Source organism: Neofelis nebulosa, chromosome 12, assembly GCF_028018385.1.
Source record: "Neofelis nebulosa isolate mNeoNeb1 chromosome 12, mNeoNeb1.pri, whole genome shotgun sequence".
NCBI lineage: Eukaryota > Metazoa > Chordata > Mammalia > Carnivora > Felidae > Neofelis > Neofelis nebulosa.
In genome coordinates, this window is record NC_080793.1 from 82,405,297 (window position 1) to 82,429,424 (window position 24,128).

Sequence of the window (24,128 nt, forward strand, 5' to 3'; positions counted from 1 at the left end):
CCCACATGCCCCCCTGACCCTTCTTGCCCTGCCTTACCACTTATGCCCTTCCTCCATACCACTTATCACCTACTAGCATAGCACCTGTTTTAGTCATTTATTATGCCATGGTTTATTTTCTGCCCACCCACCACCACCACTGCTCTCCCAGCACAGTGAGTCGTCACTGGTGTATCCCAAGCACTTAGAACACTGCCCTGGCACATAGTAGGGGCTCTATAAATGCTTGAATGATGGGAGAAGCTGGACATGTATCTTCATCATCATCATTAATATTATTTCTGTTATTCTGATGTCAGGCTTAGACACGAGGAAACTGGGGCTCAGATACATTAATTGACCTAGTCAGTAGTACCCAGATGGCAAAATATCAGATCTAGGACTCACACTGCACCCACCCTTGGTTAGTGCCTTGTGTTCGGTGACTTCAAAGAACAAGTCAGTAAGATGGATCCGTTATGGGTAGATCCCCTAGCGGGAAATGTACGGTAATGTGATTCTTTAAAGTATGGAAACCATGATCAAGAGCAAACTGGTTTTGCCATCCTGCCCTGTTCTGTGCCCCCCACCTTGCCTCTCCATTTGATCCACTTCTGAGTGTCTTATTTTTAACACGCCTATGAGGCGTGTGTCAGTGTCGGCCTGGGAGAGAAAAAAGTTGTTAATCCACTCCATGGAGATGTGCTCCCACCCCACCACGTATTAGAATCATAGTGATGCTTACATTCAGCCTACAGTTAGACTCACTGCCATGCAGTAAGTGATGGGAACCAGTGAGCTCGCCCACAGGAGTTTAGGTTTGAGCAGAAGGTGGACGGACTACGATCCAGATTCTTTGCTGTTTGAGGAGCATCCGTTGAAGTGTGAAAAGCTCAGGTTTTAACAGTAAACAGAGACAAGTGGGAAGCCTGGCCCTAAAGTGATAGGAGAGGGGGCAGGGAGATCAGTGCCTGGGCACTAAGCATCTGGGGGCCCTGAGAGGGAAGCGTGCCAGCAGGCAGGGCCAGCAGGAGCTGTGAGTATAAATGGATTTCTTGCATTGTCGCTTACCGGGGAATTCATAAATAATGTCAGCAGGAACTTGTGTTTGCTTAGAAATGCATTACTAAATATTAGGGGCCACATTGATTGTTTGCCTTGATGTCATATAACTCTGGGGGCACAATCCAATGGGAATCGGCAGGAACCATGGATCATTTTTGTGGAGCTGGTAGCAGTTAGTGTCCATGATGTATGTCCACACAGAGATAGGCACAGTCCAGCTCACTGGACTAATCCTTCTCAGCACAGAAATTCCCGATGTGAGGCTGCTGGTTCTTTTTATAAAACACTCCCTCTTGAAGAAGTCCCTGGATCTTCCCCCTTCAGATACCGTACAGAACAGATGTGTGGGTTTCTGAAAAATCACACAATCTGTTTTTAAACAAAAACAAGAAGCGTATTCTTTAACATGTGGCATGATAGCTAAGGTGGTGTGGACCCAATGGGGAGACCTTGCACTGTTAAGGCAGTGAGAATGGAGTCAAGCTCCCTGCACCTGTAATGGAAGGAACACCTGTTCCGGCCTGTGTGCTCCTAGAAGGTGTATTGTTGCAACATGAGAAGCTGTGACAAGAACCTCACAGCCAAGGGGCATGTGGGTGGCTCAGTTAGGCATCCAACTCTTGATTTCGGCTCCGGTCTTGATCTCACAGTTCGTGAGATCAAGCCCCGCATTGGGCTCCACGTTGTCAACATAGAGCCTGCTTGCGATTCTCTCTCTCCCTGTCTCTCTGCCCCTCCCCCACTCACAGGCGATCTCTCTCTCCTCTCTCTCTCTCTCTAAAAGTAAATAAATAAACATTTTTTTAAAAGCCTCACAGTCGGGGCGCCTGGGTGGCTCAGTCGGTTAAGCGGCCGACTTTGGCTCAGGTCATGATCTCGTGGTCCGTGGGTTCGAGCCCCGCGTCGGGCTCTGTGCTGACAGCTCAGAGCCTGGAGCCTGTTTCAGATTCTGTGTCTCCCTCTCTCTGACCCTCCCCCGTTCATGCTTTGTCTCTCTCTGTCTCAAAAATAAACGTTAAAAGAAAAAAAATTAAAAAAAAAAAAAAGCCTCACAGTCAAGCATTACAGTGGAGGTAGACAGTGGCACAAAGATTTGGGCGAATAAATCATTTATTTGATTTTTTTCTGGAATTTTTTTACTGTTGTTGGTTTGAAGAGGAAAAAAGCTCATCTAATCGTAGTTTGTGTAGGCAAATATCAAAAGGAATGAGGTGCTCCCTCAGTAAAATTTTAGGTTAAATTCTTTTTATTTCTGTCCTTCCAACCTTTCCCTGAGCTCCCTCCCCAACTGCCATGAATTCCCGGCACTCTGGATCATGGCCTCCCCTGATGAAACTACTAGCCTGAGATGCTGATTCTCTCTAAGGTGCTAATGACTATCCTCAACTAGAGAAAAATGTTTAACTTCAAGAAAACAAAACCCACTCAAGCCAGATTAAATCAAGAAAGACTGGCTGTAAGTGTGTAAGAGGAAACCTCAGAGACATTCAAAGACAGGAAACAAAGCATGACGTGAGCTGACTGAAAATAAAACTGGAAGTGGTTGGGGAAGCCAGAGTCCAAAGACACGGCCACTCTCGTCTGCTTTTCTCACCACGTCCCTCCAGTCTCAATCCATTTATCTCCATTTCTCCCCTTTCCTTCCTCCCCTCATTCTCTGCTCCCTCTCTCAGATGGCCTGCTTCACATACCTAACATGGTCTGATTCCATGTGACAGTTAAGTTCCTGGCATCATCTCCCTGAAGTGTGAGTTCTAAAGACAGAGTCTGATTAGTCATTGTCCATTCAATGAATTTGCTCCTCCTTGGGTAATGATGGGAATGGCCCTGAACTGGGGATTGGGAGGGGGAGGGTGAAGAACCTGGGGCTTTGTCCACCTGAATGAAAGATTTAGTCTGCCTCTCCTAGCTGTGAGCAACACAGAGGAAGCTGAGCATGTATATATGTACTGACATTATCTATTGGCCATCAATATGGACATTACCTATTGATAATGCTGTAGGACCAGCCACCCCAAAAGGCAGTGGCTTGAAGCGATAAGCATGTATGAGCTCAGGTGGATGTGGGTTGGCTGGAAGGTTCTTCTGGTCTTAGCTGGGCTCGGTCACATGCCAGGGAATCAGCTGGCTTTCAGCTGATCCAGAAGAGCCTGAGCTCCAACAACAGAAGTGACTGGAATCAGAGGCCCGTGTGTTTCCTCCTCCAGCAGGCTAGCTCAGGCATGTTCCTCATGGTTCTGACTGGGGCAGAAGAGCAGAAACAGAAACACTCGAGGTTCTGTTTTTCGTTTTTCTAGGTTCTGTATGGAACACATTTGCTGACATCCCATTGGCCAGAGGAACTCACATGGCCAAACTCAGAATCCAGGAGCAAAGACTTAGTTTAGTAAGAGAAACTGTCACATCATAAGGAGCTTGGATATGGGGGGAGGAGAGAAATTGGAGCTAAATTGGAGTCAATCCAGTGTGTCACGGCAACAAACTCAGTGACATGTGCAACAGGCTGTGCCCTTCCCCAGCAAGAGGTGTGCAGAATTTTTCTGATATTAGTTCCTGATTCCAAATAATGAACCACCAAGGTTGGACTTTTGAAGCCTCTCAAATAATAGCAACAAAATGACAATTTTGTCTCCAGATAAAGCTACATGTATAGAATTGCAAAGCCACAGAACCAAGATAACAGAGGGAATTGAATTTTTCTCCCTTTTCCGTCATAACTCCTGCCCCTCCCCCACCCACATCTCACACACAACATGCCTAGGCTTGTGACATCCTGCTTTCTAGTTCACTGGATCAAAAAATGAGGCATATTCAGTTTAATAGTGCTTTTTAGGTAGCTCGAGCTTGAACTTGTGTGCAAATAGCAAGTAGACCAGAAGCCCTAAGGAGTTAAAGGCTTTGTCATCTGTATCCCTCCTCCCCCATGGTGACTGGTTTCCATGTATGGCAGTGGGGGCTAATTATTTGATTGCTTTTGTGCCAGGAGTGAAAAGAATAAGGTTTCTACAAGTGACCTCCAGGGTCACTATCCAGGGATAGATGATCTGGTCTAGAAGTTATTCTGGTCTTTTCTTCCCTGTCACAGAACCATAATGTAGTAGTAGATCAGGACTAGATGGGCTTGGAGATCATCTAGCCCAGCATTTTCCAACTGTTAGTCACATAAACCACTCATTGTTTTGTAAAAATGTGCTCTACTCTTTAATGGTTTTAGTGAAATTGGCTTATTTTTAAAACCTAAATTATTTTTAAAAATTTATCACAGCCATAAATTGAAAAACCAGTATGATTTGACATAAATAAAAGATAACCGTAAAATAAACACAATGACAACCACATTGTTAGGAAATTCTCTCCAGATGTTTGAGCCTCAGGCCTGCCCAGTTTTCACTAATAAGGGAGTTCAGCAAACGTGAAGGAAGTGTTAAAGAAATATGATCCTCAAAGTGACGTATTCTCCCTGATGGAGTCAGGAAGATCGGAAGGGATTTGAAAAGGTCACCAGTTTCTCACTGTCCAGTGTTATTTAGTGCCCAGTTCCTGTATTCTAAAATCATCTCGGACTTCCTGCGTTGGGGTGTGGGCACCACGCTGTAGGGAATATCAGTGGTCCTGGTCCCTCCTTTCACAGATGGAGGAGCTGAGGCCTCTCCCTTCTTCCCGGTGGGGGCCTCAGTGCCTGGTCACTACTGCTTTGCCTCTTACCTACCAGCTGGGTTAGGGGGAAGGAAAAGAAATGAACCACAAAAGAAGTAAAGGGCAGACCTGGAGGATGGTATTTGGACGCCACAATGCTGGAGCTTCCCTGGTTTTCAATGACCTCTGCTCTTGCGGTCCTCCGCTTCTAGAAGACATAGATGGTAGCCTACTGGAAGGCATGGAAAGTGCCTCACACTCCCATGAAGAAAACCTCTGCCTGCCTCCACCACCGTCAAAGACTTTTAGATCAGGAACCTTCTAGAAAGATGTAACCATACGAAGGGAAGGGAGGCATCTCCAGTTGTCCTTCTGAAACAAAACAAAACAAACAAACAAAAACCTGTTGTGTCAGAAAAGGCCAAGAGCACAGCCATCTAAATCTAGTTCATTCTTGGAGTAAGCCACAGGGGCTGTGCTAATGGAATTCTAAATCCTCCAGCAAACTATATGGATTTTCAAAAGAAGGTGGAGAAATCCTCTTTGTCCTGTTATCTTTTCAAAATGGATTTTTAGTTGAAAATCCTTGCTTTAAAAAAAATAGGATAAATGTAGTCATATACTCAACTAAGCTCTTTATTCCATTGCCTATGATCTGGAATAAGCTTTTGAGACGCTTCTTCAGACAGGAGGGGAAGGGACAATCTTCAAGAAATATTCTTCTTCAACATATTTTTAAGGAAGATGCTGATTATATCAAACACTGCCTAGTGTTTCATTTTAAATTTCTCTTACTCTTTGGGGAAAAGGTGTTATGTGCCTTTAAAAAGATGTTTCTCTTCCCCATATATTATAGGAGGAAATCAAAAGGGCATGCATCTTAATCTTTGTGACATGGGTGCCTACACCTGATACCCATAGTATGAATCAAATCTCTTTCTCCACATTCTGAATTTTAGTGTTCTGTACATTTGTTACCTCATCTGAACAGCTCAAGCCATTATTCATGTTGATGGAAACAAGAAAAATTCAGATGCCTATCAGCTTGCCCCTACATTTGCTCATAAATGAAAGATTCCCCTCAACCTTGTGTTGGCTCTTTCTTCAGAAGCACAGAGGAAACTTTGTAGTAAGAAGGCTTTCATGGACCTCCTGACTGTTCTGTCTCTGAGATCCTGATGGAGGTACTAAAGCTTTCTGAACCTCAGTTCTGTAAAATGGGGATAAGAATATCTATTGTGTCAAGATATTGTCAATATTAAAATAAGGCAATATAAGTAAAGCTCATAGCACAGGGCCTTTTTTTTTTTTTAATTTGGAGAGAGAGAGACAGAGAGCCAGTAAGCAGGGGAGGAACAGAGAGAGAATCCCAAGCAGGCACTGAGCACCAGCAAAGAGCCCTATGCAGGACTCGATCTCACAAACCGTGAGATTGTGACCTGAGCCCATATCAAGAGTTGGACGCTTAACCAACTGAGCCACCCAGATGCCCCAGGGCCTTATATTTAAGCATGTAATAGGTGGTCACTCTTATCATTATGCATTACTACATTGGAAAGGCCACATGAGATCCATCAGAGTACATACAGGCTCTGGGGTCGGAGAGAAGACAGGACTCACTTCTGCTTCATCCGTAACTGCCTCTCCTGTAGCAGGTCCACTGGCATGTAACAAGAAGTCACTCTTTTTTGGATGAATGTTTGAAGGGTTCTGGTATTACGGCTTGTTAGCTATTTGATCTTGGGTAAGATATGTCACCCCTTGGTACATGTTTTCCCAACCATGAAGGCAAGAGAATACATTTTTTATGGAGCTGCGGGGAAGCTTAAATGCAGTGGCCAATGTGAAGTGCCCAGCACCGAGGCTGACACACGCTGTGCTCTTCCCCGCACGTATATATATCCCCAGTCTCTACCACCCTTCACTTTGGAGGATCCCAGATGAAGAACTAGGGTCAGCGTTTCCTGAGGAAGATGGCAAGAAAGACTTTATTCGAGGGAGTGGAGGGCTACTACGATGCAGTTTTGTGATAGGAAAGAGATCGTGCCCAATTCTGAATGCAGCAAGGGAGACTAGAAATCTATAGCTGGGAGCAGGGTGTGGGTCAGAAGATGGAAAATCACGAACAGGAAATACCAGGCTAAGGGGGTTCTGGCCATACCAGGCTGCTAGGTGGTCAAGACATCAGCCGGGGGATGGTGGAGGATGAGAAAACTCATCAGAGAGTGACGGTTATGAGATACTGAGGGGTGGGAATTCTGGCTGAACTGACTCAGCGGGATTCTTGCTGAAAGTGGCAATGAAGAGACAAGCCTGGAAGGTACAGAGGTCGGGGGCTAGCTGATGAAGAGCCCAGACCAGCCTGAGTGGAGTTTGGCCAGGCAGAGTCCCTGTCAATACCTACCCCAGTCCTGGCTGGAAAGGGGGCAGAAAGTGAGCTGGGGTGGGCTCCAGAAGGCCAAGTGAACATTGAAAACCAAACAGGATTCACCCAGGTGGAGCATGGGACAGAGAGGGAGGTTTCAGAGGGGCCTTCTGAAAGCAAAAGAAGCATGGCTGACCGGAAGGGAGAGCATGACATTTCTAGGAACTGCAAGAGACTCATGCCAGTTTGTGCTGTGAGGGAAGGGCGGGAAGTGGCAAGAGATGACCCTGGGCCAGCCACTCTCAGAATTTGGACTTCTTCGTGGAGCCAGTGGGGGCCTCCATCACTGGGTTCTCCTCCCAAGGGAGTAAATGAACAGGACCTTCTGCAGGGCTCTCTTGGGTGGTTAGTGCCACAACTACCAATAATAATAATGATGCCGGCTGTTTGAACACACCTGACTCCCACACATGATCACCTTGCAGGCAGATCTGAATGAGGCACTTTGGCCATCTTTTCCAGCCCTAAAAACAGGGTCTTGGTGTCTCAACATTAGTAAAACCCTCTTAGGCTAAGAGCATGCATTTTGGACTTGATGGCATGTCAAAAATCATATAATCTTTCTAGCCTAATTCTAGCTCATTGGACTCACTTTAGGGGCACTGGAGAATTTCCTGGGAAACTTTATAAGAAATATCAACACCTGGACCCCCCCTCGGAGATTCAGATTCAAGTGTCTGGGGTGGAGCAGGGCACTGGCGTATTTTAAAGCTCCTCTGTGCAGCCAGGGTTGAGAACCACTATGGAGCACACAGTGTAGCAACGGTAGCTCTTGAGAAGGAAAAGGACTCCCCTTGCCAGATACTCCAGCTGAGATTCTGGGTCAACTTTGCAAACCTTCCTGGCAGATCTTCAGAAGCTGCCTGTGGCAACAGAGACTACTGCACGCCCTGCCCCTCTTTACAAATAGACTGTGTTCTTTTTTTTTTTTTTAATGTTTGTTTATTTATCTATTTCAAGACAGAGAAAGAGTGCATGTGCACAGGAGGGACAGAGAAGAGAGAGAGAGAGAGAGAGAGAGAGAGAGAGAGAGAATCCCAAGCAGGCTCCCTGCTGTCAGCTCAGAGCCCGAATCAGGGCTTGATCTCATGAACTGTGAGATCATGACCTGAGTTGAAATCAGCAGTCTGATGCTTAACTGACTAAGCCACCCAGGCGCCCCCAGATAGACCCTGTTCTAAAGCCAACATATGGCAGCTAAAGAGGGAGGGGGACCTCCCCTACCCCTTGGCACCTAAGGGCATGGTCTCACTCCCAGGCCATGTTGTCTGTGCAGCACTAAGGAGCTCTGTCAGGGATTTGCTTTTCCCCTGAATTTACCTGGAAACCCCAAGCAGGCTTCATTAGCACGTTACTCACGCTCATCCAACCCCACACGTCACCTTCCCCATCACCCCCAACTCCAGAACTTTTTGTCCATTTGCCCATTTATTCAGTGCAGTTGGGTTCTGTGCCCTGGGCCCTGAAAAGCACATTTTTGGAAAGGAAATGCTCCTGGAAGAAAGTAGGGAGCTAAGAGCTCCAGAGTCCCGGCCCATCACCTGTCATCAGCCCTCCCACCCCCACCCTGGGTGAAATACCATCCATCAGAAGCACTGAGCGACCAGCCCAGGAAATACTTCCCACGTCTCTGCCCTGTTTTATTCCTACCACACTGAGACTGCAGATCCTTAACTCAGAGCCCCGGAGTTGTTGCCTGCAGCGATTAACTGCCACCCGTGTGTTAATTCCCAATCAATAGCCCTTCTGCTGCTGTTGTTACAGCTGTAGGCGGCAGCCTGCACAGCACATTTTGGAAGTAACTTGATGGGGCAGTGAGACTCTGCACCCCCAGCCAGTCCCCAGAAAAGCCCTCCCCAGGCTTCCTCATGACAGCAAGTGCCCTTTACTAAGTGTCCGTCGGGGGCAAGGGCCAGAGTGGGCGAGCAGGGGTGCGTCACCTCTTTCAGGTCCCGTGACAACTTGAGAGATGGCAGAAGCAGCTCCTGTCTGGTATCCCTTGAGATATTCGCCACGCTTTCATTTCTCTCTTTTGGCTTTTTTAGAGTTCTTTTATTTTTTTTCTGTTTGTTTTGAGATGGCTGTATTTTTCCTCCATCTAAAAAAAACAAAAACAAAAACAAAAAAACTTCTCTCATTCAAATCAGTCTTTTTTTTTTTTTAAATCACATAGCCACGGCTTCTCATTTCTTGCCTGTGCTGCTTTCTTTAGCTCCCTGTGGACAGAATGAGACACGGGAGGATGGCAAAATAATCCAGCTGCCTCCCTGCAAGACAGGAGCCTGGATTGTACCGGCCATCATGGCCTGCTACCTGTTAGTGGCGAACATCCTGCTGGTCAACCTGCTCATCGCCGTCTTTAAGTAAGTGGGTCCTTCCCTAGAGGACATGGGGTGGAGGGAGAAGCAGGGGGGTGGGGGGGCGGGGCAGGCACTGGGGCTTCAGAAAGGAGTGGGGTTTCTCTCTTGATTCTCTCCCATCTCTATTTCAGCAATACATTTTTTGAGGTGAAGTCAATATCCAACCAAGTGTGGAAGTTTCAGAGGTATCAGCTCATCATGACCTTCCATGAGAGGCCAGTTCTGCCCCCACCTCTGATCATCTTTAGCCACATGACCATGATATTCCAGCATCTGTGTTGCCGATGGAGAAAACATGAGAGCGACCCAGATGAGAGGGACTATGGCTTGAGTAAGCTTCGGGGGACAGCCCTGGGCAGCCTCAAAGCAGGAACTCCTACTACATCCTGCAGACGGTCATGTAGGACCATGTGCCCACCTGGTTCCTTCTGCGTCCAGCAGACTGTGGGCAGCTCTGAACACTTGGGAAGGCGTGGGAGGGTCTGTTTCTATGGGAAACAGTGCTGTGTGAGGACACTAGAGGCTGAAATGGAGCAATCTTAGCCTCCCATCTTTCTTAGTGAACAAAACCAGTCTCTGGCAGGGCTGTTCTAGCACCTCCATAGATTCTAAGCTTCTTACTGGCCAGAGGTCCCACCACAAAATATATGCACCATAGTGATATGTTCCCAATGCTACATTAGGTATAATGTAAGAATCATTACATGGGTTCAGTTGGGTTGTAGTTGACTAAGTCTGATTTTTTTCATTATCATTTCTGGACCTATCTTTTTTTTTTTTTTCAGGGCTTAAACATTCCCCAGGCCTTAGAGGTTATGGCCATTTGCTCTGCTTTCTATTAGTCAAAGGAATAACAGAAAACCCCTCACCATCCACCTACTACCCAGTGTTTCTAGAAGGAGGTTCTGTTGGCTTTGGGGTGGAATAATTCTTCAGTGTATGGGATTGTCCCACACATGGCAGAAAATTTAGCACTTCCGGCCTCCATACATTGAATATAATAGCTTCTGCAGATTTCCTAAATGCCCCCTTAGTACGACCCAGAGTTAATTACTATTGGGAATCCAGCCCCATTCAAGCGAGTTTCTGTGGTTTCTCAAAGTGTGTCAATTAGACTACCTATACTAAATCTACTGAGCCAGAGCCTCTAGGATTGTGACCCAGGAATTACCTCTCAGTGACACTAGTTAGTGCTCTAAAGTTTAAACCAAAGCCACCTCATCAACTGACTCTCTCTAAGTCTGGAGCCTTTAACAACTTCTCTGACAAAACAATGCCCAACTCCTTTCTAGACATTAAAATTACAGAGTTGAAGGGAAGTGAAAATTCCAGAATTCACTATTTCTACCAGAAACACAAATTTAGGCACATAGAAAGCTTAGAGGGAAAAGGTTCAAATTTCCACTGGGCTCTTTATACAGCTGTATCAGTTATGAATCAGCCTACCTGATATTAACAGAGAACCAGGCTAACAACACAAATCAATAAAGCTTTATTTTTCTGACATAACTCAAAGCAAAGAGGTAATAGCCCATCACTCAGCAATAGCTCCCTGAAGTCAAAGACCCCAAGTCTTGTCTTTTAAGTTCAGCAACTCCTTCTTGCCCTATCTTATCTCATGGTTACAGAATAGCTGCTGTACTTCCAGCCATCACATTCATGTTCAAGGCAGGAAGAGGAGGAAAGGTGAGAAAATATAGAAAGAAGGAGCTACACCTGAAAAGTTTCTCAGGAAAGTGGAACCTCTTCCCAATCCACCACCCCTCCCTGCAGCAGAGAAATGTATGGGTTTGGCTTTCCAGCCTCGTTTGTGGGCAGGTGGAAAGAGGGAATGGGGTTGCCATGGGCTTGTAGTAAGACCAGTGAACATTCTTTGTCTGCCACACTCCTCAGACCAGTAACTGAACTTGTAAGTAACCTCCATTCCCTGCATAGCTCCATTTTCTTTGATTTAGCTACTTTCTGAACCTCACAATGGGTATAATTCTAACCAGCCACTGCAGTAAACCAGATATACCCAGGTGAACTTTAGGGCTCCATCGTGACTCTAATGCACAGAAACAGGACAATGATATGAGTCGCCCTATTGGATTTGGCTTTAGCCTGAGACTTAGTGAAGAATCTAGGCTCCTTTTCTTAACCTTGATGAAATGAAGAGTAGTCATTAGGCCCGCAGATTAGATGTCATTGCTGATCCTCCTGTTGTCACTTTTTTCCACAGAACTGTTCATAACTGATGATGAGCTCAAGAAAGTACATGATTTCGAAGAGCAGTGCATAGAGGAGTATTTCAGAGAAAAGGATGATCGATTCAACTCGTCCAATGATGAGAGGATACGCGTGACTTCAGAAAGGTCTGTTCCATGGGCACATGCCTCTTGGGGATGCTTTGTGTCATGCTGTGACTTATCCACTGTGTTTGCTTGCCCAGCCTCCAAAACAGACCCCTTTGTGTTTATTTGTATTGTCCAAGAAATCGTCAAGCTTACGAGAGGGTGGAACATTGTCGGAAGCAACTACAGAGCAAACTTCCAGACTTCCAGACCCTTCCTGGACTTCCCCAGGGGGCAGTAGCACCCGCCCTCCTGGAGACGAGATTGTTGAGGCTAGGACAGGGCAGGGCTTGTTGCTTCAGACCAGGAATTGGAACGTTCCAGCCCAGATGCAAACCAAGTGAGACCCAGGCCAACTCAAGGGCTTCCAGCAGGTTGATGTTTCATGTAGATCAGTGGGCATCTTTTGGGGAGAAGGAGAACAGTCCTGGCATCTGGCACATATGGGTATTCAGCACCTTCCGAATCAATGGCAATGAGAGATCTGCCAATTAGTTACAATAATGGATGAGGGTTTTTTTTTTTTCAGAATTATTTTTGTTTTATTCTTTTTATAGAACAAGATAAAAGCAAAGGAGTAAAAGCAGATTCTTCTACCCAGGGGTGATATACTTTTAGATCTCACTGGCCAGTTTTGTGGACCAGTAAGACTATAAAGAAAAAAAAATCCCCAAATACAAAGAGGAGAGTCCGTGAAGTTTAATAAACCTAGCTTCATGCAAATGAATTTATAGTTCCTTCTTTTTCTCATTTTGCTGTGGACTAATAAAAACTTCATTCTGGGCTAGCACGTTCAAAACCCAGAATTTGGGGTGGGCACCTGGGTGACTCAGTCGGTGAAGTATCTGACTCTTGATTTTCAGCTCAGGTCATGATCTCATGGTTTGTGAGATCAAGCCCCACATCGAGCTCCACACTGACAGCATGGAGCCTGCATGGGATTCTCTCTCTCCTCTCTCTCCCCCTCCCCTGCTCATTCTCTCTCTCTCACTGTCTCTCTCTCTCTCTCAGTAAATAAATAAACTTAAAAACACAGCATTTGGGAGCCACTGTTATAAAGAACATGCAGACTGTTACGAAGTATGGTGTAACTTTAGATTGTAAGCATTGAAATACGAAGATGCAACTATTATAAATAGTGGGAAAGGGCATAATATATTGATGATTTTAGTTGATATGATTCAGACCTCTAAGATATGAGTCAGTGACCTCAAGTTTTCGAGAAATGACATTCTGTCTGCTTACCCACTTCATACACTCTCTAGTGGCTCTGTGGAAATTACATAAGTGGCATTTTTCTGTTTCTGGCTCTTCATGTCTTTAAAGTATGCAGTCTACCTAAGTAGGTATATATACACATGCCACTGAGTGATTGTATCCATTGGTACTCAGCCAATATTAGCAAAGCTTAAAGCTGTGAGCATATTTTATGCTCATCTGTCATTGCAAAATAGAGCATTTTGTGATGATATGATGTGAAGTGATATGCTGGCAAACAGAGGAAGGACCTGCAAATCTAGAAATCTCTGTCATTCAAAGGCCTTGAAAACACTTTATTGATGGACATATAGCCATGTGGTTTCCAGAAAATTGTGCTGTGGGGACACGTTCCCCATTACTCAAACATATTTCCAAAGCATATGTAGAGGAGATTTTGAAATGCTTTTTGAACTCAAAAAGCCACAGACCTGGGGGCACAGAAAGGTAGGAGGAAGGAGGGTTAAGATGCAAGGAAGCTTTTGCCTCTCTGGGGAACTAGAATGAGGGGTACAGATGCCAGCACATGTGAACATGTTGGGAACCATGTCACCAATTCCTTTCAATGAAAATAGGAAGGAACTATACAGCACCTTCACCTGAGCCCCTCACCCCACAGCTATAAGCATTTCCAGGAGACTCCTTCCCCAAGACCCTGTTGCTCTCTGAGTGGCTTCAAAGCCCAGCCCTCAAGGACGATGACCGAGGTGAGCAATGCCCAGAAATCCAGGACAGATCATAGGCACCCCCTCCCTGTGTCTTAGGCATTAGCTGGCCTTCTGGAATAAGGGGGGCCTGGAGGACCAGGACAACCTCATGACCAAGCCCAGGTGCCAGAGAAGTGAATCTAAGCCCAGGCCTCATTCTCCTTCTGTTGCTTCTGTCTGTGTTTGTTTGGGGTTTGGTTTTTGGTGGTGGTGGTGGTGGCAGTGGCTGTTTTGCATTTGTAAGTGTACCGGAGAATAAATCTTTAACACTAGAATTGTGCTCAGCACAACAGAAACACTACAAACATGAGAGAACAGATATCAACCAAGGAAATAGAGGATCCGTATTACCCGTCTCACACATTCCCTGGGACGTATCCTTTCTGAGTGGAGTGGCAGGTGAAATCTCCTGTCCTATTTACATTCAATAGATAGATAATAGATAATAAATAATCTATTATCTATAGATAATAGATAAAAATAAAAAGATAATATACACACATTCAGATAGGTACATATGTTTAATTTATATAAATTAACTACATACATTCTGTTAACTATATAGGATATTATATAATTCTCCTGTTATGTTTGACAGCCCCAATACAGAGATTTGAAATCAGAAAAACTCAGAGCTGGTTCTGCTGGGATCAAAGACTTGGGGAAAGGGTTTCTTCATGTTCTGAGCCCCATACCACTCACCCTGCCGCTGTCTGTAAACTATAACTTACTTATATAAGTTTTACTTGCATGAATTTTTTTAGAAATACAAAGATCCTTCCATAATTGTCAATTTAAATGCATCATTCTGAAGTCATATTTTTGTACCCAAATGGTATCTAAAGAGAGCAATACAATATTCAGGAGATCATTAACACCTTTACAGGAACCGATTCTGAAAATTAACAACCTCATAGGAACTGATTCCTGAAAAAAAAAAAACCTTGTTTTTCCATATATATATATAACATATACACATATATATACATGTATATACACGTAATATATATATATAATTCTATTCATTTTATCTCATTGTTGGCTTGATAAATGTACTTGCTATGCCTTCAGTATAGCTCGTCAGATGCCGGCCAGCACACATCAGGTAAACCAAGACAGAAAGAACCAAGACTCCAAAAATACCATGTTTCACAATATTGACCCATCTTTCGTTTGGTTAACAACCAGCCAGGTACCCACATTTCTCCAGTCAGCCCAGCATGTCAACCTCCATGCTAAAATCACAACATACCCCATCACTAACATTATGCATCTGTGTTACTGTATTGGTCTAGATTATCAAGACAAGATTAATATTGAGCCCATAAAGTCTCCTGTAAATGAGCCCTATCTTTTCAAAGTACTCAAAACATCTGCTTAATTACATACTCCTGAGCTATTCCATAAGTAGTGCCTAGAATTTATGTCAAGCTTTCATAATTCCTAGAATTTGGGAACTTTTAATATCAGAAAAACATTTTGCTATCTCCAGTCTCCTGGCTTTTCTTGTTAATTTCCCCTTGGTTCTTAAGAGTTACCTACGTTTTCTGGTGATCACAGCTGGAACTTTTTTTTTTCTGGTTCCTTTCACTCATTTAAAGCAGGGCTTGCAAACTGGTGACTTGGACACACCTGCACGCAGAGGGTTGTTGGGTAAGGCTTACAGTGATTGTGAAAATCCATGCTGAATGCCCTGGACTGGGCATGCTCTCTGCTGCCACTGAGTCCCAGCTTCTGTCCTCATACAATGCCATAGGCATTGAGTTCTCTGACCCCTGACTTCCAGCTTCCAGATCATCCTCCCCAACGCCTTCCTCCCCTCCCTCAAGTTCCACTTGTCAGAAGAAGTTGCATTTGAATTTCTCTCCAGTAACAGTTGAAGCAAACTAGAATATACATGGTCGCTGGTGTCATTTATCTAACCTTATCTTTCCCCAACCAAAGGGTTTGTGCCCTTTCGTCACTTTGCCTAGATCCAAAAACAGGAATAGTCATGTGACTATGAATAGTGTATTCCACTTCTGATTTTCATAACAAAGGAAGACAAGAATAACTTAGGATATATGAATAATCAAAAAACAGGGTAAGCCAAAAAAGATGAGCCTCACTCACCTCCCAGCCCTATCTTTTTCCAGTGCTGATCTTTGGTATCTCCATGATTGAGCTGGATTTCAATTTCTCCCCTTTTTTCTTCCCAGGATCATGAGAAGGATAATTGGACCAAAGGGAAGGGGAGGTGACTCTAAAAGACTTAAATAAGTCACAAATTAGATGTCAGTCTGTGGATAAGCAAGAGTTCACTTTATCTGTTCTGTGTCATCCCCTTGCATTTGAAACCCTGTACAAGTCTGCCCTTTCCCCGACAAGAGGCCCTCTGATTGGTTCCTGTGATAATGGGATTGCTTTTGCCCTCCATCCTATAGCCATCCTGCTGCTAGCTATCCAGGGAATATTTGAGATTTAAAACAGGCATGGCCTGCCAAGCCTCTTTTTTCCTTTCACTACTTTTCCTTTAGCCACATTTTGAAGTTATCAGGAAAGAAAATGAATTTGTAGAAAATAACAGTTCTTAAGAAATTGCGTATTGAGGCTGAAATTTTCTGCGCCATTAGGATCTTCTTTGGAATGTCCTTTCTTTTCTTCATCATACTGGCCGTTAGAGCCTAGTTGTCCTCTTAGCTGGGATTTCCCCCAACCTATCGAGTTAGGAATTTCCTCTGGTGGGATCCTGGCTGTCACTTTCTTGGGCATCCAGAGGCAGGAGTGACCTCACATCTTTCCAGGACCACATCGTGTTGCTAATGTGCTTGCCTCCCAAGTTACTCTGAAGAAGCCATGAAAGGCCCAGCAACGCAAAAGAAGGAAAGAAAAATAAAGTGTTCTCCCCACACAGCATCTTCCTTCCCCAACTTTTTTCTCCTGCTTCATCACTTCCTGTGTCTGTCTTAAGCGTTCCTCTTGATCCATAAATTCTTACCATTGTTACCTCCTTTTTCTCTCCTGAGTGGTTTGACCAGGGTCAGCAACTAGTGACTACAATCATGACCCAAAACTCTTGGCTTGGTCCTCAAACGTATTTATATCTGTGATGCACACCCATTTACAATTGCTTTTCAAAAAAAAAAAAATTTTGTTTTTTAAGATTAAGGGAAGCACTCTGTTTATGGAACAAACATATAGGAGTTTAACTCTAAGATCTTTTATTCTTTTATAACTCCTATACTCCACCCCTACAGTTATATTCATGACTTAAATGATCATACAGTTACGTGGTTAAACACATCCAGAAATCTGGAAGAAAATGGATGAAACCGTCCATTCTCCCCACCCCCACCCCACCAAGTACTACATTCCAAAACACCTCAGAGCCTACAGGAGAGCCTACCAAGGAGAACTTTGGTGAAGAATAGCTCCTTGGCCCTGTTCTAGCTGTCTTCCTCACTACCTCCAACTATTCCATTCCTGGGGCCATGCTTCTTTTTCTTGACTCTCGATGTTCCCCCAGGCACTTCTCTGCTTGCCTTCTTCCCCCTTCCTCCTACCACCTCTCTTCTTCCCATCCCCTTGGGCTCCTTAGTTTCTGTGTCCGGTTTACTGTCCATAGCCAGCTCCTGACTCTTCCATTGCTTCATGGTGCCTTAGCTCTGCCTCTTATCTGATACTTCTCTCTGCAGTGTTGGATCCTCGGGCTGAAGAGAGGTGGGATACAGGGAGGGAGCTCCCCACAGGGCAGGGAGACCCTTCACAGGGCTCAGCCCAGTGATCCCAAGCAGTTAGGCTAAAAGAGCATCTTTATCTCTTTCCATACCCGCCTTGTTGTATACACCAGGCTCCAGGGAAACAAAGAGGAGGAGGGAAACGGTCCTGTCTTTTGTTACTCTGCCAACACTAAAACACTCCAGTACCTAGAGTATCCAAAATGGAAAGTCCCATTCTACCAAAAAAGTGCATGTCTCCTGCTCCTGACTTTAATGAGGAAGTATTTTATCCACTCGCTCAAAGCTTATTGCATTGCAAAACAGGAAATCGCAGTACTTGCAAAACCAAACTGCATAGGCTAGATGGTGACCAAGTGAATTGGAAGTCTATAAGACACACAAACTTGTTATTGTAAGTAAGTTTGTTTCTCAAGCTGTGTTTATATCACAAAATGAAGTGATACAGGGTAAAGTGGTAGTTTCCTTCTGAATCAGCTGTGTTAACTGAGTGATTAGCATTGAGTTTGCCAGCTTCGCAATCGCTAGATTTTCAAGTCTTTTAAGGCAGACACCTGGGCATGGTGGCAGACTGTTCGTGGGCCCCGGGAAGTGCTGGGTTGGGTATGGAGCATCAGGAGGATGTCTCTAAAGCAGGGCTCAGGGGGGCAGTCCAGAGCCTTGGGCTGGGTGAAGGCAACCTGAAAGATAAGAGAGCAGAATGGGTGAGGTGAGTTGGAGTGGGGCCAGCTGTTGCTGAAAGAGGCAGAGATGTGACCCAAGGCAGGAGAATCACACACACCCCCACTCTGGCCAGAAGAGGGTTTTGTTTGTTTGTTTGTTTGTTTGACTGGTTCATCGGTTGGTTGGTTTTGCAAGCCTACAGATCCTCAGAAAGGGAAGCCACGTGCCTCTTGTACCTCATGGCACTGAAATGTATTCTTCTCTGATTGAGGTGTCGCTACTGTTAACATGCCACCCCTGCTACCATCCCCATCCCCCTTCGCCACCATCACAACAGCTGGGGGGACCCAGCTCCAATTGCCACCATTGTCTGTAAAGCACATCTTATACATGCAGACATGTTTCTTTAAGGGTCAGCGGTCGCGTGGTTTACTGTGCACATTGGGAGTTTTGGAAAAGTATCTTTATCTTTATCCTCTCCAGAAAAGTTGTGAGTGGATCTCATTTCGAGTCTCCAAAAGTTTTGCCTTTGGGCATTTACAAGTGAAAGTTGGAGCTCAAACCAAAGCTTGGCTCTGGTTTGCCCTTTTCCCGTCAATCCCAGAAAAATATGGCACAATTTTATTTTAAATACGTGGCCTCTGTCTTTGTAAAAAAATGTCCAGGCAGCCTATTAAACAAACGAAATCAAGTTCATAACCATGATTGACTCAGTGAACCTTTATTGACACCTAGCAGCCCAGGAATGGAAAAAGGAATATGAGACAGATCATGCCCTTAGGAATTTCCAGTGGGGAAGGTCAAGACATCTAGAAATAACTGTAATATAAGGTATCTATGATCAGCTATCCAGAGAGACACGGAGAGAGAGAGAGAGGAGTTGGGTAATTGACTTACGGATAGATGCTCCAGGTTTACTACAAATTACATAATCTTGGTTAAATTTCTTAATGTTTGCTTTCCCTTTATTAAAGAAAGGATTGGGTTAGATCAACGCCAGGTGCCTCAGTGACAGGACCGTACCAATTCCTATGGAGGCCCTAAATTTTGAAAAGATTATTGTGAACAGCAACAACAAGAAGAGATTATCATATAAATGCAAAATAAGGGGTGCCTGGGTGGTTCAGTCAGTTAAGCGTCCGACTTTGGCTCAGGTCATGATCTCAGTTTGTGGGTTCGAGCCCCACGTCAGGCTCTGTGCTGACAGCTCAGAGCCTGGAGCCTGCTTCAGACTGGGTCTCCCTCCCTCTCTCTGCCCTTCCCCCGCTCGTGCTCTCTTTCTCTCTCTCTCTCTCAAAAATAAATAGATGTTAAAAATCGTCTGTAATGCAAAATAAAAATAATCCCAGTCCATGCTATAAGCCTTAGGCGTGCTCTGCAGTGAGAATAGCTGCATTCTCAAACCGTATTGCACGGTTCTGAGCAAAGTCATCAAGACACACCATTCTCATTTCGGTGCTGACTAAGCCAACGCCCTAAGCCTTGCTTAGGTTATTAAACCCTGCCCCAAGTCACAACTAAGTCATGAGGCGCTTTGGCCCCACTCCACTCCAATAAGAACTGCTCAGCTTTGGTGTTTATTGGGATCGTGCGTTAAATTTTACTGAGGGAAAAGGGGTTTGCTAGATAAATACCACTAGCTTAGATCATCTCTAAAGCCTCTTCCAGCTCAAAAAGATTTAGATTCTCTAGAGAGGAACCCGGCCTTGAGTGACCCTCATTCTGTTTCTTGCCCAGGGTGGAGAACATGTCCATGCGGCTGGAGGAAGTCAACGAGAGAGAGCACTGCATGAAGGCCTCACTCCAGACCGTGGACATCCGGCTGGCGCAGCTCGAGGACCTCATTGGGCGCATGGCCACGGCCCTGGAGCGCCTGACAGGTCTGGAGCGGGCTGAGTCCAACAAAATCCGCTCCCGGACCTCGTCGGACTGTACGGATGCCGCCTACATCGTGCGCCAAAGCAGCTTCAACAGCCAGGAAGGAAATACCTTCAAGCTCCAAGAGAGTATAGACCCTGCAGGTGAGGAGACCATGTCCCCAACTTCTCCAACCCTAATGCCCCGTATGCGAAGCCATTCTTTCTATTCAGTCAATATGAAAGACAAAGGTGGTATAGAAAAGTTGGAAAGTCTTTTTAAAGAAAGGTCCCTGAGCCTCCACCGGGCTACTAGTTCCCACTCTGTAGCAAAAGAACCCAAAGCTCCTGCAGCCCCTGCAAACACCTTGGCCATTGTTCCAGACTCCAGAAGACCGTCCTCGTGTATAGACATCTATGTCTCTGCCATGGATGAACTCCACTGTGATATAGACCCTCTGGACAATTCCATGAACATCCTCGGGCTAGGCGAGCCAAGCTTTTCGGCTACGGCACCTTCCACGGCTCCTTCAACCAGTGCCTATGCAACCCTTGCACCCACAGACAGACCTCCGAGCCGGAGCATTGATTTTGAGGACATCACCTCCATGGACACTAGATCTTTTTCTTCAGACTATACCCACCTCCCAGAATGCCAAAACCCCTGGGACACTGACCCTCCAATGTACCAGAGCATCGAGCGTTCCAAAAGTAGCCGCTACATAGCCACCACACCCTTTCTTCTAGAAGAGGCCCCCATGGTGAAATCTCATAGCTTTATGTTTTCTCCTTCGAGGAGCTATTATGCCAACTTCGGGGTACCCATGAAAACAGCGGAATACACAAGTATTACAGACTGTATTGACACAAGATGTGTCAATGCCCCTCAAGCGATTGCTGACAGGGCCACCTTCCCCGGAGGTCTTGGAGGCAAAGTAGAGGATTCATCTTGCTGCCATCCTGAGCGAGAAGCAGAACTGAGCCACCCCAGCTCTGACAGTGAGGAGAACGAGGCCAGAGGCCGAAGAGCCACCATCGCGATACCTTCCCAGGAGGGTGATAACTCAGACAGAACCGTGTCCAATAACATCACAGTTCCCAAGATAGAGCGCGCCAACAGCTACTCGGCAGAGGAGCCAAGTGCGCCATATGCACACACCAGGAAGAGCTTCTCCATCAGTGACAAACTCGACAGGCAGCGGAACACAGCAAGCCTGCGCAATCCCTTCCAGAGGAGTAAGTCCTCCAAGCCAGAGGGACGAGGGGACAGCCTGTCCATGAGGAGACTGTCCAGAATGTCCGCCTTCCACAGCTTTGAAAGCAAGCACACCTAAACCTCCCTAATACGCATTGCAGGAGGCTCAAGAATCCAGCCCTAAAATCCTCCCCGAACTCTACCTGTTCCCCTTCCTTGACACATCCCTGCTTTATTCTTAGCTGAGCAAAACAAGCAATGCCTCGGGAGGTGTTAACTCAAAGGTGACTTCGGGGCCACCGATCGAGAAAGCCTTTGGTCTGGCCCAGTGCCAAACACAGGAGCTTTAAGTCATGCTCCCACTTGATGGGCAGGGAGGGGACAGAGGGAGGAGCAGGGTTGAGATGAATGTGTGTCAGTAGTCACTTCTGAAAGCCATGAGCTCTGGGAATGAAGGGGCTTCAAGCATTCTCCATGCCAGGAGGCATCTTTCCAATTCTGACCATGATCAAGAGTTTTAGGATACAGGGCTAAGTTGCAAACTAAGATAAAATAAAGTAGCCAGCATACAAATGAGATATTCTAAACTTCAATTCTGTTTTCTTTTCACATTGGCTCCATCACTGGTGACTGATGAAGAGCATCCTTTTTATTCAGTATAAGCCGGCAGCAAGCAGTTCTACCTAACGTCCCAACTCCTTCTCATGCCAACACTTCTGTAATTGATCATTATAAAGAAAACACAAGGTAACAGTCATAGTTCGCCTGTCTCTTATATATTCACTTCTGGTGCCACAACTGTTTATCTTTTTTGAAGCAAATAAAGGGAAAAGAAATGCCTTTTTGTATTGCAATCGAAATGAAAGAAGAATTGAGGCTAAACACAAGTGTCAAGTGGTTTATTATATGCAGTGGGCATTCGAGTATAGTCAAGCAAGCTCAGGATGAATGTAATTAAATAACTTTATATTTTTTAATTTATTTTGTACCTCACCCATCGTCAAGGAAGCCACTCACTGAATATGTGATAGTGAACTCAAAGGAAAACAAAAATAGTGGGCAGAACTCACCTAAAATTGCCATATGGTATACTGTTGTATTCTCGCCATTAGTGTCATGTGCCATGCTGCTGTGTGGCTGTCATCATTTGCATGACTCTGCCATGTCTTCTGAACATCTCCAAGATGTACCTGGAAATTCTTCATACTACTCATCACATGACCATTTTGTATATGAAGACCTGATCACACGTGGATATTTTCATACCTAGAGTTTTGCCATTTAATCTGAGCTCAGCATAAATTTAATTGGAGATTTTCCAAGGGCTGGTATCTTTTTTATGGAAATGTTCCAAAGTACTTTTTAAGGAAGTTTCAAATCGTAAATAACCTTAGAATTGACTGCAAATCTGGTATCAACCCAAAGCCATCAGTTGCAGGCATACCATGAATATTTTTCTTATATACAGAGCTATAAAAATGATACAGTAGACTAAAATGGAAAGCAAATAAACCACATAAAGACTTCTATAGTATATGCTGCTTATATACATATATATGCATTTACACAGACATGTTTATATATAGTATATAAACAGGCATATGGAGCTTTCTTAAGAGGCTTGGACCTTTTCTATCACCTTGAGATATAACCAGGATTTCTTAATATCCAAGAGTTCCACTGAAAGAGTTCATTATATTATGTTGGATTTTGACAGGTGTTAAAATTATGACTTTTTAAATCCCTATGACCTTAGTTCCTCCTTGTACCAAACTAGACTGGCCAAAATGACTGGCGACCCGCCCTCTGCTTTTCTGTCCAGAAGCACATGCTGTGATGACATCTTATTTAGTCTGGTTTCTTCTGCACAAAGTGATTACGCCAAGTACAACCCAAATTAGACATGCAATTATTAGCCGGATAGTATTACAGACTCTTTAATACAGGCTACTACTAGATCAGAATCTGGATTTGAAGGAAGATAAATAAATATTGACCCTCAAATCTTCAGATTCCTACTTGTGTCACTGATTTTTAAAAAGAATAAAATCTTTAAGGAAAATGATCTAATGTTCTTGGCCCCCCCAACACTATGTGGTTCTCCTGTTTAGTTGTTGTTATGAGCTCCAGATTTTCTCATTATGTGAAATCAAGTAAACACATGGACAGAACCTCTAGCCTTCAAATTTTTTTAACCCTCTGAACCAGTCTTTTGGTTATGGAAATAGTTATGAGGCCACATACAAAGAATTAAATAATTCCTTTTCACTCTTTGGTATGTGGGTGAATCGAAAACAAGCAACCAGCCTCCCTCGGATGCAATTGCTCTAGAAAGGCTTACATTTTTACTGAGCCCCACATTGGCTGTTTCCCTTTCAGCAAACATGTATTTGGTCTGAGAATAAATCAGTTGCCCTTAAACTTCCTTGAGTCATGAATCTCAGTGAGAATCTGGTGAAATCTTTGGGCCCTCCAGAAAAGAATGTACATAGGTGCAAAGTTGCAATATAACCTGCAAGGGCCCACGGACCCCTGGTTCCATCTTGAGTGATAACGAGGAAGAGGAATCGTGGTTGCTCATAATCAATAGTTGTAACAGGCACTTTACATTTGAGACCATTTCTCTGTGATTCTCAGGAAGGCTAAGTCTCAACACCAGAGTTTGAACCAAGATTTCATTCTTTTTGTCCCTTAGATTCTATTTTGCTAGCGTGATATACTTGTATCCTAATGTTTGATGATTTTAAGTATGGAGCACACTTTAAAAAGCCGGAAGGCTCTCCGAGAGAGTCTGTAGAGGAATCCAAGAAGGAGGCGAAACCATTAATCTTTGACCACAGAGCAGGACATCACTGTACCTCCAGGGCCCCATTCTGGACCAGACTGAAAGTGAGGGAGAGAAATTATGTGCACAAGTGTTTCCCTTCACCGTGATT

The 24,128-nt window shown here is 44.7% G+C and overlaps 1 protein-coding gene and 1 long non-coding RNA gene across 12 annotated transcripts in view; one reads left to right on the plus strand and one right to left on the minus strand.

Moving 5' to 3' along the window:
* TRPM3 (transient receptor potential cation channel subfamily M member 3) overlaps nt 1-22,032 on the plus strand; it is a 796,659-nt gene extending 774,627 nt beyond the window's left edge. For 9 of the 11 annotated variants that reach the window (XM_058695709.1, XM_058695711.1, XM_058695713.1 and 6 more), the window contains 4 exons: nt 9,318-9,468; nt 9,597-9,796; nt 11,687-11,819; nt 19,879-22,032. In XM_058695709.1, the coding sequence (XP_058551692.1) occupies nt 9,318-9,468; nt 9,597-9,796; nt 11,687-11,819; nt 19,879-21,331 (1,937 nt within the window). In that variant the 3' untranslated portion in view covers nt 21,332-22,032. The remainder of the gene's footprint in view (nt 1-9,317; nt 9,469-9,596; nt 9,797-11,686; nt 11,820-19,878) is intronic. The other 2 variants (XM_058695718.1, XM_058695719.1) reach the window with 1 other exon arrangement.
* LOC131492081 (uncharacterized) lies at nt 9,120-19,367 on the minus strand. The gene is made up of 4 exons (XR_009251833.1): nt 19,039-19,367; nt 18,033-18,158; nt 15,875-16,012; nt 9,120-9,203 (listed from the first exon to the last, which is right to left on the minus strand). It is a non-coding gene; the product is annotated as an uncharacterized LOC131492081 (long non-coding RNA).
* Nucleotides 22,033-24,128: the final 2,096 nt, after the last annotated feature.